We start from the raw sequence: 16,142 nt of genomic DNA, 5'->3' as shown, positions 1-16,142 counted from the left end.
TCTGACTATCAGGGATATTTCAGGCTCCTCCAACCAACCTGTATATTGAGCATTCACCGTCAAATAGCACAGAGGTTATAATTGGTCATTCGTTCCAGTTTGCTTGTGGGGAAGTTATATGACAACGATCATTCATCATGAAATCATATGCTCATATGCTTCTGTGGTAGCTATGCATCGTTCATCCCACATGTTTCTCTGTTACTTTCCTAACTGCAAAGAGTTCAGGCAGGGTGGTGGATTTGTTGTACCACAGTAACAGAGTGTTTTACTTTACTTTACTTGACTTGACTTGGGCAATCTAACATTTCCAGAACCCCTCTTGCAAAATACTGACAGCATTGAGGTGGCCTCCCTATTTGCCCAAAACTGTATGGGGGGGGGGAGTTTTCCCTACCAGCAATGGAAAACAGAAGTTTGCAGACTACTGCACCAGATGATCATCTTTGTGAATGGTAAGGAGGTTAGGGGGAGAAATCATTTGATGGATAAATGAGAAAGAATGAGTAGGAGCTCCCGTGGAAACAAAGGGTGGGGGAAATTGCAGAAAGTACTTGCCTAAACATAAAAAGCAGATTGACAATAGAGCCTTGTTGCCCTTGAAATTTAGTAGGCTGAACAAGTGCACTTGTAAAGATCATAACACGGTGACTAGGACTGTAGGCCATTTTATTTCAGTGTCAGGAGCGACATCTGTTATGCTATGCTAAAAGGAAGCAGTTCCCAAGGTTTTGAGCAACTCTTAAATCGTGGAGAAATCTTTCCAGATTTAATCCTACTGTAAGGTGTGTGGGGGTGGAATCAATTCTAAGAGGAAAGTGCTCAAGCTTTATCGATTGGAACCTTAACTAGCCCCTCCTGAGCAACTTAATAGGTGGCCGATAGCATTGGCCTTTTGCTAAGCAAAGGACAAGGGTTCTCTGAACAGCAGGCTCTGGTGCTGTTGACCTGGCTTCCCAGACATGGAAAATTATCTTATAACCATACAAGGCAATAACACACCATGGGAACTTTAACCTGAAATAGGCTGCCTACTCCTTGCACCAAAAAAGAGAGCACATGTGTCTCCCGAAGAGGCAAAATGTATTGTACTCATAATTCCTAATTACTTAAAAAAGAAAAGAACAGTATCAACTGAAAGCCAGGATACAATCCAAACGCAATGCATCTGAATTGAATATTCAGTATGAAAATCTCTGGAGAATTCTTAAGTTCAATAGAAGTGGTGTTTATGGAGAGATTCAATGATATAGATATGGCCAGAGGAGGGGGATGGGGAGCATGTGGTTCTCCAGATGTTGCTGGAGGACGGCACCTTTTCATCACCGGTGACTACTGACCATGCTGGTTGGAGCTGATGGGAGATGGAGGGCCATAGACACCCAATTCCTGTTTCAATTGGCCTGTTGAATTCCCAATGCACTCAAGATGAAGAATCAAGTCTCTAATATGGCTACGTGAATGTAAAGGTTTAAATTCTGTTCCTAAAATACTGGAGGAGAAGCTCAGACATCACTACACAGACAGATGTATAACTGTATTACGAGCTACAGCATCAAGTTCAGCAACTAGTTCTCTTCCTCAGCAGCTGAAATGATTTATTTCCATTGCAATTTAACAGGAAAGTATTCAAGAGAGAGAGAAAGTATGGCAAAGCAATTTGAACGCAGCTTTATCTGTTCTGATGAGATAGGGCTGCTAGTCTGGTGTCTAGTACAATAAAGCCTTTTCTACCACAACAATCTGAACATGGAAACTCAAAGGAGTACAGTATTCTTACTTATCAGGAAAGTTATCCTCTCCTACGAGACTTACCGAGGAGGCAAATAGTTGAATAGAGAAAAGCCTACCAAACAAAAGAAGAAAGAGAATAACCTTCTACCTACCTGAATCATACGCAAAATCTCTAGGTTCTTGTTTAATCATCAGAGGAGGGGGGAAGTTTTGATTGACTGAATTGCCAACCATGGCATTGTGTTCATACACTGGATCATGGTACTCCTGCTTAAACCCTTGAGGTGGGAAAGGGATGTTTGGCTCAGACATCTGCCGTTGGTACATCGGGCGTCCTTCCCTTGGCATGGTAGGCAAAGGAGGGAACGAATTGCAAGGTTCTGAGAGCTGACGGCGAAATCTAGGATACAAACACAGAGAGAGTTCAGTTCTGAGATACAGAGCAATGTTACTACTATTAATCCAGGAATGGGGGAAAGGTGGGATGGGGAGTCAGCATGAAAAATTCGAGAAATGGGAAAAACTCTCACAACAGGTGAGAAACAATTTGTGGTAGTATGCTTTCTGGGACGGAAATCCTTCTACAAGGTAAACACTGCTTGTATAATTTTTTTGCAGAGTAATGCCTTGACTGGCCTGTCTATGAGACAGCGCAAGAGGCATCTATCTGCAAGAATTAGATAAGGAGAGTTGCCCCCGAGAAGGGTTTTATAATAAAATTATTTTCCTAGCACCACCACTCATAAGTAATAAAAATTAGGTGGGTTTTTTTAAAAAAACAACTATTAGAAGCCACAATATTGAATATTTTTGGTCACTTGAGATGGGGGGGACTAAAACACACATATCATTCAAGTTTTTACTTTCTCCAGTTCCACTTCCAAATGCTCAGAAGATCATGGTTTAAACACTAGCTTCTGCTAAAGTGATATTCCCATCTCTTACATATGATAATGTACTTTGTACGATACGATAATCTTTATTGTCATTGTCTCATACAGAACAACGAAATTGAAAAAATCTACATCAGACATTCAAAAACCAACAAACCTGCTATCCCAGCCTGTTTAGCCCCCTAAAAACTCTGATACCCCATAATTAAATACAATATACTCCCATAGAGACTACCTTACACTGCGTTTAAAACCAAAATTGCATTTGGATAGAAACTGTTTCTCAAGTGGCTAGTCCTAGTCTTTATAACCCTGTACCTTCTTCCAGAAGGCAGAAGCTGAAAGAGATCATTTCCGGGGTGTGCACTATCCTGCACTATCTCTGCAGTTTTCTTATGGCACTTGGAAGCATAGATTTGATCCAAGATGGGAAGAGTGCACCCAATTATTCTCTCTGAAGTCTTTACAACCCTGGACAGCATTGTTTTTCCCCTGACCATGCAGCTCCCAAACCACACACACAGACCATAAGTTAATACACTCTCAACAGTACAATGGTAAAATGCCATCAACAGGTCCTTTGAGAGATTTTTCCGGAGGATTCTCAGAAAATATAACCTCTGCTGTGCTCTCTTCATCAGGTCTTTCCTGTTTTCTCCCCAGGTTAGGTCATCTCTCAACTCCATTCCCAGAAATTGAAACACCGAGACCTGTTCCACACACTTCCCCTCAATAATAAGTGGATGAATTTTCAATTTACATTTCCTAAAGTCCATAATAATCTCTTTTGTTTTCTTTAAGTTAAGGAGTAAATTGTTTTTCCTGCACTACTCCCCCAACTGCTCAACTTCCTTCCTATAGGCCGCCACCCTCTCTCCAGCCGTGATTAAACCAACCACCATTGTATCATCTGCAAACTTAATGATCTTATTACTGGGGTATTTGCGGGCACAGTCAGCTGTATAGAGTGCATACTCTTCTGCACATGTTCCCACTCTATCAAAAAAGAAAGAAAAACACTCAGTTATGTAGTTTTTGTTGGAGCAGAGATATGGTCAGACTACACCTGGAGTTCCGTGTCCAGTTCGAGGCGCCACAAATTACGAAGGATATTGACAAGCTAGAACGTGTGCAGAGGAGAATGACAGAGATGATCAAGGGTGTGGAAAGGAAGCCTTATGTGGAATGGTTTTGCGAGTTGGGTACAATTAGCCTGGTAAAGAGGAGACTAATAGGAGATATGATGACCAACTTCAACTATCTAAAGGGCTGTCACACGGAAGTTGGAGCAAGCTTGTTTTCTCCTGCTCCAGAGGGTAGGAGCTAAAACAATGGATTCAACTTACAAGAAAGTAGATTCCAACTAAACATCAAGATGAACTTCCTGATGGTAAGAGCTGTTTGACAGTGGAGTGGACTCTCTCGGAAGGTGGTAGACTCTCTTTCATTGGAGGTTTTTAAGCAGAGGTTGGATGGCCATCTGCCATATATGATCTAGTTGAGATTCCTGCATTGCAGGGGGTTGGACTAGATGACCCTCAGCCACTTTGTTGTTCACCTTGATAGGCCAGGGAGACCCTAATAAACCATATTTTACTTGATGTCAAGCAGCAAACTATGAGTTGGTTCAGAAAACATGCTCAACAATAGTGGGAATAAGAAGCAGCGTCCTCAAGGCTCACACATCCCCCCCACCACAACCAACTCCAACGTGGCCATAAGGAGATTGGCAGTTTTTGCTTGATTTTTGTCAACTAATTCTATTGTAATGTCAAAACCCCTAAGTATGGTTAATATTAACTATGGTTTATTGAAGCAAACTACTGTTTGTGCAAACCACAGTTTACATGGATAAGTTTTGGTAAACTATGGAATCAGGAATTGAGGGAGAGAATTGAAGCATATAAGTAAAAGCAAAAGTGGTAAGACCTAGAAGACAAAGGTGATGATTCACTAGAACAGTGGTTTTCAACCAGTGTGCCGTGGCACCCTGGGGCACCTTGAATGATGGCCAGGGGTGCTGCAGGAAACACTGGCCTCTGTTCCTCTTTCCTTCCCTCCTCTGAGGCCCTCTCGCATCTCTGCCTCCCAAAGGCTTGCACTGCTGTTTGTTGCAGAAGCCCTGGCTACAAGCTCCCCAGGTGAATTGTTCCTCTGGGGCTGGCCAGAGGGTGTTTCCCAGGCACCTGTGGGGCAGTGTGAGGAGGCACCTCTCTGTGGGGCAGGTCAGACAGCTCAGAGATCGGGGCGGTAGCTGCAGCTGTCCAGGGGACTCCCAAGGAGAGAGGAGGCTGAGGGAACCCTCCACAAGGGAGGGCTAAGGGGCTGCCAGCTCTGCAGGCAAGAGGTGGCGTAACTGGGCTTCTGAGCCCCACAGGGGTGCAGAAGAAAGAATGCAGTTGGTCAAGGGAGCTGTGGACCCAAAAAGGTTGAAAACCTCTGCACTAGACACTCCATGGAACCCAATGAATGTTTTCTTGTTTCAGCAAGCCTGAAACACAGTCCCAATGGGAAAGCCATAGTTTGACCATTACATGTAAACCACAAATTAACATGTGTTCCATGTAAGCTCTCTTATTATTTTAACTCCAGAGATTCAAAGCAATTAAAGAAAGTTATTTTTAAAAGTGAAACTGGAAATATTAATTTATTTGGGCAATTGTATTGACTCAGACATGCAGAATTAAATGAAGTTGGAGCAGTTACGGTAGGCAGAGCATCCCCAACACTGAAGAGTATTATTATTTATATTATATAGTGCATCTTGTCCTTGTGCCATGTTCAAGCTAGATCAGCGTTGCCGACAGCAACAACAGGATCGGGCTAAAAGTATGATCAGAAATAAAACCTGCGCTTGGATTAATTTAAATTTACAGATTCATTCAAAGTAATGCTGAACTCATTCATTCCAAAGAAAGATAAAAAAGACATGGTGTGGAAGCAAGTCTATTTCACACCGCTAAAAATATTCTGTGCCATGGTGAAGGAGTGGTGCCTTTGCAGTCTGCCCACGTATTCAGAAAATAAAGTATTAACCTCAAAGCACAAGAAAATAGCTAAGTTGACTGGCACTATGCTCATGTTCTGCCCCCACCCCTTTCCCCTTTAGTAAAGAAAAGAAGCAGAAATCATCATTAAAAACTGCCAAGGAGTGAACTTAAAATAAGAAACAGTCTCACTTATGAAGCCTCAAAGGATGTTAATAATACTTGCACTGGAAGTTTTGTATGGAATCAAGCCATGTGTTTATACAAGTGGCTTCGATTCCTGTTGGTGCTTGTTAGGACCATTTATATTCCACATACTTGTTCCTTTTTACGAACTGTGTTATTGAAGCAGCAGGTATGCTAAGCCAGAGGTTCACTCAATTCCGCAAACTTCTTGGGAGTTTTCTTTCTTCCATACAGCACTGTTTCCCACCCACCCCAAACCTTGCTGTGCCCTGCCACCATACAATTACAGGAGAGCCAGGATGCCAAGCGAGATCATCATCATCACGGGTAAAAAAGGAATTTGCCAAGAAGGCTGCTGCAATAACACCATCTATAGAGCAGCATGGCTATGTAATCTTCTGAACAGGTACTTGGAAGTAAGACCCCACTGAGCTCAATGCGTCTACTTCCAAGCAAGCGTACATGAGATTGGGCCGTGCTCTTGAAACGTGTGATTTAACAGAGGCCATTTATAAGGCAAGAGGCTCGTTCAATTATCAAGTATTACATAAGCAGGGCACAGGCACCAATATTGAACCCATGGGTGACTCCTATAGCCTAAAGCTACAGTTATATGGTGTCGGAATGATCATGCTACCAGGATACATAAGTCAAAACGACGCAGGGAACCACCATCAAATTACATGGGCCATCATGGCAAAATTGTGCCACAATGGGAAAAATCCATTAAATATGATGCCATTTGTGGGTCTTTACATTACTTCACAGGGGCTGGGGAAGTAAAGACACATGACATCAGAGCTGGCTCCTTGAGTATGTTCTGAGCAGGTTAGAACATAACCAAATAAGTAAATGTTTGATCAGACTTGCATAAACAATTACAATCACAATTCAAACATAGCCACAGCAAAATCTAAGCAAAATAGATTTAGCTCAGTCAATGAATGCTTTGCCTTAGGAGCTTCAAACACAAAGACTAAGCAGGGTGATTTAGGGACGTAGAGATGAAGCTTCAATTCAGTTTTTTAGCTTTTGTGGTTTTGCTCAGCCTAGAGTTATTTGAACGTAGTTTGTTTTGGCAGCTTAACTTCCTTTTCCTAAGCTGTTGCATTTCAAAAAGCTCAAAGGGGGAAAAACCCACACCCTTTCAATGGATACTATGCAAATTGTTACAACAAGCAGTAATGCCTGTAGACCTGGGCTATAAAGAACTTAATTCAGAATAGTAACCTGCTGTATTGAAAAGCCACATTCTCCTGAACTGAATGATTTACAACAGTGTTTCCCAGACCTGGGTTTCCAGATATTTTTGGACTATAATTCCCAGCATCCCTGATCCCTGGTCCTGCTAGTTAAGGATGATGGGAGTTGGTGTCCAACAACAGCTGGAGACCCAAGTTTGGGAAACCCTGATACACAGCATTACCCATCAACCTGGCTCCACAAAAACAAATGCATAGATGTGCATATACTTTATGCTTTCTGTCCTACTCCCATACAGTGGGTATGATCTATAGAAACATTATGCTACATTTGATCGTATTTGCTGCAGTGGAACTTCAGAGTTAGTACCAATATAGGCCTAGAGCTGTCAGTTTACAACACCCACTACTTCTGAATAATGCCTACCTTTCACATTCCTTAAAGACGTTCCTGTTTGCCTTTTGCTCACTGACACCCAGAACACAAGCAGGCACTAGAGCAAGAATGGAGAACTTGTGGCCCTCCTGTTGTTAACTACAACAGCCATCATCCATTACCATTGACCATGCTGACTGAGGCTGATGGGACATGTAGTTCCAGAGAATATGGAGAATCACAAGTTCCTCCATAAAAGCTTCAAGTATGGAAGACAGCACAATTGTTGAAAGGCAGTCTTCAACCAGGCCTTTGGCCGATTAATATTCTATGGCCTTTGGGGGGGTGTTATTGTTTCATTTTGACTATTTGTTCTGTGTTTTTATCCTATATTTCTATCTTGTGAACCTCCCTGAAATCTTTGGATGAAGGGTGATATATAAATTTAATAAATACTAATAAACAACAACAACAATAATCAATGGAATACACAGCTCCAGCCTTACCCTTTACTTTCCCTTGTATGATATCTTCACATACATAATCTTCCTGGCAATTGGGTGAAATGTAGCAAGACTGCCCAAGGACACTTAGCTTCATCGTTTTCTTTCCAAAACTAAAAACATGGTGAATGGCGATGGCCAAATTTGCGAGGAACACTGATACAAACAAACAATATGCTCACTGAAAACAGCACCTGTTGTGGAAGCAGTAAGGAAAAGCAATCTCTTACCTGTGGTCCATGGGGAAGCTGTTGTCTGGGATGGGCTGGGACGGAGGCAGGTGAGCAGAAAAAACCCGGTCAGGTTTAGGATTCTGAGCTGAGTTTGGGGATGCATGGTGCAGTGGCGAGACTGGAGTGCTGGATGGAGTTGGTGGATTGGAGGGCCTCATTCCCACTTGTGGCTTCTGATCATAGGCACTGCCAGTTAAATAAAGGGTTGCAAATAATTGACACATTAGCCCCATATACACAGTGCCATATAGCCAGTACTGTCACAAACTCAGTGGCAGAACACATGGATTTGCATGCAAAAAGGTCCTCAGTTCAAACGCCAACATCTCTAGACTGCTGCTGACAGTCACTGCAGATAATATTGAACTAGATAGGCTAGTAGTGTGACGTGGTATAAAGCAGCCCTATATGATCCAATGACTGGCATTGGTCATCATAGACATGGGAAACCTGGGTTTTACTAACACCTCATTAATGGACAAAACATTCTCTATCCATCATTTCCTGCGTCCATTTGAAAGTTAGGAAAAGAACAGTTGGGGTTGTAATATACCTAACAAGTAAATGTTGACTAGAAATGTCAGCTGCAAAGTATCCCACAGGACCCCAACAATGAGTTTTTTGCAAGAGCCAACAATCAGCTGGTTGTCTTAAGAAGCCCATTGTGAACTGGCTGTGCAACAGAAGAGTCTCGTGGAACACTTTGCAACAGACTGTGCAAGACCCAAGGATCACCTGACTATCCGTTCTTGCAGAGTGCAACTGAACCAATAAACTGTGGATTAATCTTGGGGCTACAAACTAGTATACAAAACATTCTGCAATTCAGTGTATGAAACCAGGATCTGATCCACAGATATTCTGGTTCAGATGCAACAAAGAATTATGCTTTAATGAAGTCAGGTAGTCTCTTAGTGAAGAATGTGAGCAAAGGGAGAGATGAGTTAGCAAGCACAATACTCATTCACAGTCTTATGATGACTTTATTAGACCAGGACCGTTATGAATGAACCAGTCTACCAATAGGCCTACACTTCTATGTATTAAAACATTGTGCAAAAGCACTTTGCTCAATCCATGCCCAGCTTTTTCAAACCAATAGCTATGTTTTAGAGGATGCTCCTCCAGAAGCTTTTCATTCTCTTCGAGAAATGACCAAGGTGTCTTGCAATCAGCATGGACCTTTGGCCCAATTAAGCCACAGTCAAATGTTTAAGTATGGTTTAACAAGAACAAGGAGTATGACGGTGCACACTGTTCAAAAGTCCCCCCCACAAACCTCGGCTTGGTGTGTCATCTGAACTCTGGCTTGTGGTTTGTTTCCATGAGTGGTAAGCCCAAACAAGTCTCTGTTGTTGCATATGGTTTGTTTGGAGAGACACAAGTCACAAGTCCACGTTCAAACAAAGCATTTTAAGGCTTATGGTTTGTTGCTACCAGCACTACAAGGAGCAAAGTGAAGAATTTTAAGCTGCGTGCACTCGCAGACTCTTATTTGTGTTTAACTATGGTTTAATGTGACGTGCAAACTAGGTTCTTTTTTAATTTATAAACATGAGAAATCCAAATGCCATTCCAAAGACAAGCTCTTGAAAAAGCCCAAATACTGCCAAAAGGAAACTCTCCTACCAACTGGTAGGAATAGTATACACAATGTAGACACTGGTGACATTTCAAAATGCTAGAGCCAACCTCTAACTAAAAAAAAAAAAAGGTCTAGCAACAAGGAACTAGCTCAAGTGGGACAGCATATTTGTATGCCAAATATATGTTTTGTTAACTGAGGTTTTGTCTACAACATTTTGGGGTGAAATATAATGGGCAAGAATTGGGTCTGTGTTCTTACTGCTGGTTATAAGAGGACTGTCATCCTTTGGTGGTGCAAAAGTTTGTTGGCCATTTTGTAGAAAGTTCCTATGGAGAAGTAAGTCTATCTATGCAGTCAACTTATAATCCTCCTTCTGAGATTTTGGAGAGGCAATGCATGGAGAAACTTTGTGCCGGCAAACTAAAGCTTCCAAAAGCGAAAGCTATTAAAGAGCATAATGCTATCACACCAATTAAAAATTATTCTACAAGCCATTAAAAAAATCTTGCTCTCCACCCTTCGTTCCCCAAAGGGAAGAAACCTGTTTCTGAAGAGATAATAGTATCTGTAAAGCCGACTGAAATGTGATTTTTAGTAATCATCCATGAATGAACACACATATCATCTGCAAAAGTTAACAGAACACCTAATGCATTTTGCCCAGGCTTGTTGTCTATGCAGGAAGGACTCTTTCAACCTAATGCATGTAATGCATTTTTTAAAAGTACTTACACACACACACACACACCCTTACCTACCAACCTTGGGGCAACCAAGAACCGCCCTTTTGGAAGTCAAATTCTAAGGGAAGGCAAATGCATAGTGGCTATATGTAAAAATATTATTACTTTAAAACAAGTTTAGAATCATGGGGTGCCTCCCCTCCAATTATCCATAAACTCCAACTCCCTAGCTTTTTTAAAAAAAAGGTTTTAGTATTTGTAGAATTTGAGCTATGAACAGGCACTTTTCTTCTCTTTCGAAACTAGCTTGCTTCCCACCCCACTTTTCAATGTTTTGATTCCCCCAACCACACCGGGAAAATTCCAACGGACACCCACATTTAGAATGTGTCAGGTAAGGATGTAAATATATCTATCGCTCTTCAGTAAATTTCTTCTCATCAGTCTAAAGCAGGCATCCCCAAATTCAGCCCTTCAGATGTTTTAGGACTACAGTTCCCATCATCCCCGACCACTGGTCCTGCTAGCTAGGGATCATGGGAGTTGTAGTCCTAAAACATCTGGAGGGCCGAGTTTGGGGGTGCCTGCTCTAAAGCTTTGTAATATTAGTTTGTTTGCTTTTATAATTTTCATTTTCTAATACACAAAAAGCGAAAAACAGAAAAAATAAGGAAGAGAATGCTTGTATTTTTAGGTGGTTTTATTTATTTATTTATTTATCGATGTGGGAAAAATCCTGAGGGAGTAGAGTGGACTGTACCACTTTAAAATGAAAGTAAGAAACAGCAACACTCCCCCCAAAAATATTTCAGAGATTGGTTCTAACCTAGCCCATTCTCCTGCAGAGGAGATTGTTAAAATATTTGTTTACCTCCCCTTTCAATCTGTAGTAGTATAGTCCATTCTAACGCCTCAGGATTTTTCAACTTTATTCTGCTGTGCATTTAGACCAGGCTGCAGCTGCAGGGGAAGGGGAACTTTTACAGCTCAATTACCATCATAGCTTTAATACTACAGCTTGTCACTGAAAATGCTACCACAAAATACAGTGGAGGGGGGAGGGGAGGGAGCTAGGAATGAACCCCAGATGCTTGAAGACTGTTTTATTTTAGGCTGAATGCATTTTGGAATACCCTTTCTTATTTACTATACAATTTGATGCACTGGACGAGAATTGTTACTGCCAACAAAAAGTTCCTAAAAGAAGAAGGATTATTCTAAAACGTCACAGGTCTGAAAAAATATCTTTCTCCAGGCAGACACAGTTCTGACCCCCTCCCCCCACTCCTATCAGTGGTTTTGTGCTAGTTTTACCACAAAAATACACCTGATACTTTACCTGACACTGTACAGGCACTTTTCCCCATAACTGAATTTGAATGGTTGCTCTTGACTACAAGCCGAACTGAGTTCAGAACACGGACTGTGCGGTTCTTTCTTGATTTTCACTGGGAGACCATGGAAAGCCACTGGAAAGAAAAAAGACAGAGAACAGAAACTAAGCCATTTCAAGCAATAACAATCAGATGAGAGAATCAAGAGGGTTCAGCTCCATGTTAAACCTGGCACTGGGCGGAATGAAATTGCTCCCCTATACTGCTCTCGCCTCCGGTCTAAAATCAAGTTTCTACTGATGTGCGTGTGTCATCGGGACAACAGATACCTGCTTTTCAGAGAAGACTCTAGATTAGGGGTAACAAACGTGATGCTTTCTAGATGTGGTTGGACTACAACTCCCACCAGCCCTCACCAATCAGGGATGATGAGAGCTGCACATCTGAAGTGCACCATATTGACTATACTTTCTCCCACCCATCAAAACTTCAAAACTGTATGGCTCAACCTGTGATACTGTAGCCTCAGTCAGCACCATCCTGATTTGTTCAGCACTGCACAGTGCATCATGTGCTGCCTGAATTTCAGCATGAACCTGGCTGTGTGGCTTGGTTCACAAACATGCATATTTCAGCCTGCACAGTCTCACATTAAAAACAGGCATCAAAAAGCATGTTGTTGTCATCTGCAGATCCTTAAATATGTAAAGCTGGATTTCAGAATTTAAAGACGTAAAACACATTTCTAGCCCTCGTGAAAATATGATAAAAAATGCTTTAAGGTCAGGATTGTAGCAAAACGAAAGACACACATTAAAATGTATTCCCACACACACAACCTGCAATTCTCACAACGCTCCAAGCAACCTATTACGGTAAGTTTCCCACTCTAGGATGCCAATTTTTTGTTCCACGTTCGATGATAACTGACACAATCTAGCACCCCAACCATGTATACAAGTGCTTCCTGTTGTCCTCTACAAAGGCTATACTGTATACACAAATGGTGAATGCCTATTAGAAGCATAGGGCATTCAAAGGAAAGAACAGGTGCATCAACACCACATGTCCATCTACTCCAGTTTGGCACCTTCCAGGATTCATGCAAATGATATGCAAATCCAGTGCTTACATTAACTCAACATATCTAAAGTAAGCAAATGAGCTGCAGCCCAGTAGCTCATTGTATTTTTAATTTTGCCTTCAATGTGGGACAAGGAAGCCACCCCCCTACCCTTGGTTTAGTGCAGCTAACAAAATGAATGATTAATTAAATCACTGGAGTAAAAATGCAGAGAGAGAGAGAGAGAGAGAGAGAGAGAGAGAGAATTATCAGGAACATCTTTGGGTGTCAATAGACACCAAGGATCCTTTGTGTTATTAGTGCTTTTAGCCTTTAAAACTGAAGCATGGCCAAGATTCCAGCTCATTAGCAAGCAAACAAACAATGACCCATTTGCATTTGTTTTTAGCTACTATAATTTATATCAGAGGTATTGTACTTACTACAAGAAAGGGCTTCAAAATATCATTGGGCTGGGGAGCCGGAGTAAAGAGGAGAAGAGTTTAACTTTTGGTTGCAGAATGCAATCCTGATCCAGTGAATTTCAGAGCCTAACAGCAGAAGGCCTTCACCAGCAGTGTTCTAAACTCCCATTGTTCTAGGTGCATTTTACGACAGGGAATTTCATTAGCGCGAGCCCTTTCTGAGCTCTGGGCACAGTCCTGCGCCTAAGACTTCAGATTAAAACTGCAGCGTGGAAGGAAGAGAGGACCTTTTTCTGCCACCCCAGCTGCTCTCTGAAAACTGGAGAAGAGACCCACTTAAGAATAGTAGGGGGGTGGGCATGGGAATGACTATACCATGTAAAAAATGAACATACTATTTTAGCTACATTTTACCCATTTTCAGCTTCATTCTCAGTTTCTAACACTGTTCACCAGTTATCAAAATCACATGCAGTTGCATCATACTGCATAACTACCACTATATAACAAACAATATAGGGTTGTTACAAACCATGCGCTCTTCAGCATTCTTTGCGCTTGTTCACATGTTCAAGAACATGTGCAGCTGGATCCAGATCAACCCGCTGCATGTTTACGGAAATGTAAGTCCTACAATGCTCAACAAATAAATGTGTATACTAGGACTGCAGCCTAAGTACTGAGTCACATTGAAAGAAAGTGGGACAAAAATATGACTCACTGTTCACATTTATGCCAATGAGACCTACCTGTGTACACACTCCTGCTTACTCTGCATCCCATGCTTTCCCACCACTGGTTTGGGAAGCAGTGTTCACATGACAGCCACAATCCATATCCATCCTGCCATTCCTTTTATATGTTTTCCCAATCCAGCTTCAATCCGAATTGAGAAAAAGAAGGACCTGTGTAATGTGTAGTGTGTACACAGCCAAAATTAGGCTGGATGCAATCCATTATGTGGCCAAATCTACCACAGAATATTTTCTGCAGTTGTTTTTTTTAATCCCTGGGGCAGGGTGTGTCCCTTCAATCTGCTACATAAACTAGGAAACAAAGGTCTTATAAATAAAAAGATTATAAATAAAAACACACTAAAAATTTGTTCATTCTGACTTATATTTACAGCTACTTTAAAAAACATTATTTAAATCATTCTAAGCTGCACAAATGGCCCACGAAATGGTAAAGAGCAGCCTTCCCTAACTCTGTGTTGTTGGACCAGAGCACCAGTCTTCTGTCATCATTGACCCTGCTCCACAGGACTGATGGGAGTTGTAGTTCAAAACATGTGGAGGACACAATGTTGGGGACAGCTGCTCTAGCCTTGGAGCAAAAATACCTGTGCAAAACACATTATGGCCTGAGAGACTTGGGCTGTGGACCATAATGGCAAAAGGGACAGAAATCGACCTACAACACTACAGCTCTTAACACCAGAGTTCCCTCTCCCACTTCCTTTCTCCACATTGTAATTACTCACTCTTTGCCAAGTCAGCATGGCCAATGACATGGATGTTGGGAACAGCAATCCCACAACATCTGGAGGGCTCCATGTTGGCTATCCCTGAAAGCCTCTGGTTCTTCTCTTCTCCCTCTGTCCTTCCCTCAATTAAACTCTGTGTGCATCTCTCACTGCAGGTGTCAGTGTGCTCTATGTACTGAGAACTCTGGCTTTGCCTACCCCAGCACCACATGCTTTAAGCTTCCCTGCCCTCTCTTCCCTGTCCTTTGCCCTGTTTGCCCAAGTGGGCAGAAGCTGCCCACTGCCAGGGGGCCAAAAGACATTCACTCTTACAGGTTCACTTTTTAAACCTTTAGAAGAATGGGAAAGTAGACTACCACTTCAGTTTTGATATTTTACTTAAGATTAATATAGTGGTGAAACTTTTAAAATACTTCTATCAACCCTCTGCTGCCACCCTAACTGCACGTACAGCCCAGTGGTTTCACTTAGCATGACATGTGAAAGAGGCCACCAGCCCCCGTGTTTATAAGGCACCAACTTTGTTTCGGCGCCAACAATCGTTATATTGGCTCTAGAAAATAAGATGCAAAATAGGTGAAAAGGCATCTCTTTCACTAGACCAACCTCTACCAGAAACTTTCAAACTACCCAGAAGTTTTCAATAGCTTTATTCTAGAAAAAGAACCCAGTAGACAAGAAAACACATGTTTTCAAGCTCTTCTTAGGTTTTAATATTCACCATCGTGGTCCAAATCTGCTGTCTAATGAAGAGTCAGTATAGTGTAGCTGGAGGGGAGTGGAGAGATGAACCTGTGGCCCTCAAGTTGCTTTGGACTCCAGATCCCACCAATTCCAGTCACCATGGCAAATGGTCAGGGATAACAGGAGCTGTATTCCAGCAGCATCTTAACGGGTCACAGGTTTCTTCATCCCTTGGCTAGAATTGGGAGACCAAGATTGCCAAGATGCTCAGTGGGTGACCATTTCTCAGCTTAACCGTTCCCTTCAAGCCTATATCACAGTGTTGTTGTGAAGATAAAATGGCCTCGGAGAGAATAGAGTATATCATACTGAGTTTCTTGAAGGAAAGGTGTGATATCAATATAATAAACAATAATTCGAAAAGCCCAGGAGTGATGGCACGACTGTTCCTCAACGCCTTATGATGTATTTGGATGTGCTGATATCAAACAGACATCCTTGTGCTTCCAAGATATGAGTGCTATGGTCATCGAGCATCTTATCAGGATCTAAAGGCCTACATTCCATTCTTCATGTTTTTAAAGGAGTAGTAAGAGAACCAGACCTTTTACACAAATAATTTTCAGAACATTCCTTTCCCTTTTTGAATCATAAGAACATAAGACAAGCCTGCTGGATCAGGAGAATGGCCCATCAAAGTCTAGCATCCTGTTCTCACAGTCACCCGCCAGATGCTTGTCGGGAGCACCACCTGAGACCAAGAGC

The 16,142-nt window shown here is 41.9% G+C and overlaps 1 protein-coding gene across 6 annotated transcripts in view; it reads right to left on the bottom strand.

The window, feature by feature from the left end:
• Nucleotides 1-16,142, bottom strand: part of ETV1 (ETS variant transcription factor 1) — an 89,201-nt gene that overhangs the window by 31,017 nt on the left and 42,042 nt on the right. For all 6 annotated transcript variants that reach the window (XM_083405473.1, XM_083405474.1, XM_083405475.1 and 3 more), the window contains 3 exons: nt 11,725-11,854; nt 8,112-8,300; nt 1,887-2,134 (listed from right to left, as the gene is read on the bottom strand). In XM_083405473.1, the coding sequence (XP_083261599.1) occupies nt 1,887-2,134; nt 8,112-8,300; nt 11,725-11,854 (567 nt within the window). The remainder of the gene's footprint in view (nt 1-1,886; nt 2,135-8,111; nt 8,301-11,724; nt 11,855-16,142) is intronic.

This window comes from Podarcis tiliguerta (assembly GCF_965153285.1).
Source record: "Podarcis tiliguerta genome assembly, chromosome: 12".
NCBI lineage: Eukaryota > Metazoa > Chordata > Lepidosauria > Squamata > Lacertidae > Podarcis > Podarcis tiliguerta.
The sequence above is the reverse complement of the archived record's forward strand: the minus strand, read 5'-3'. Positions and strand labels throughout refer to the sequence as shown.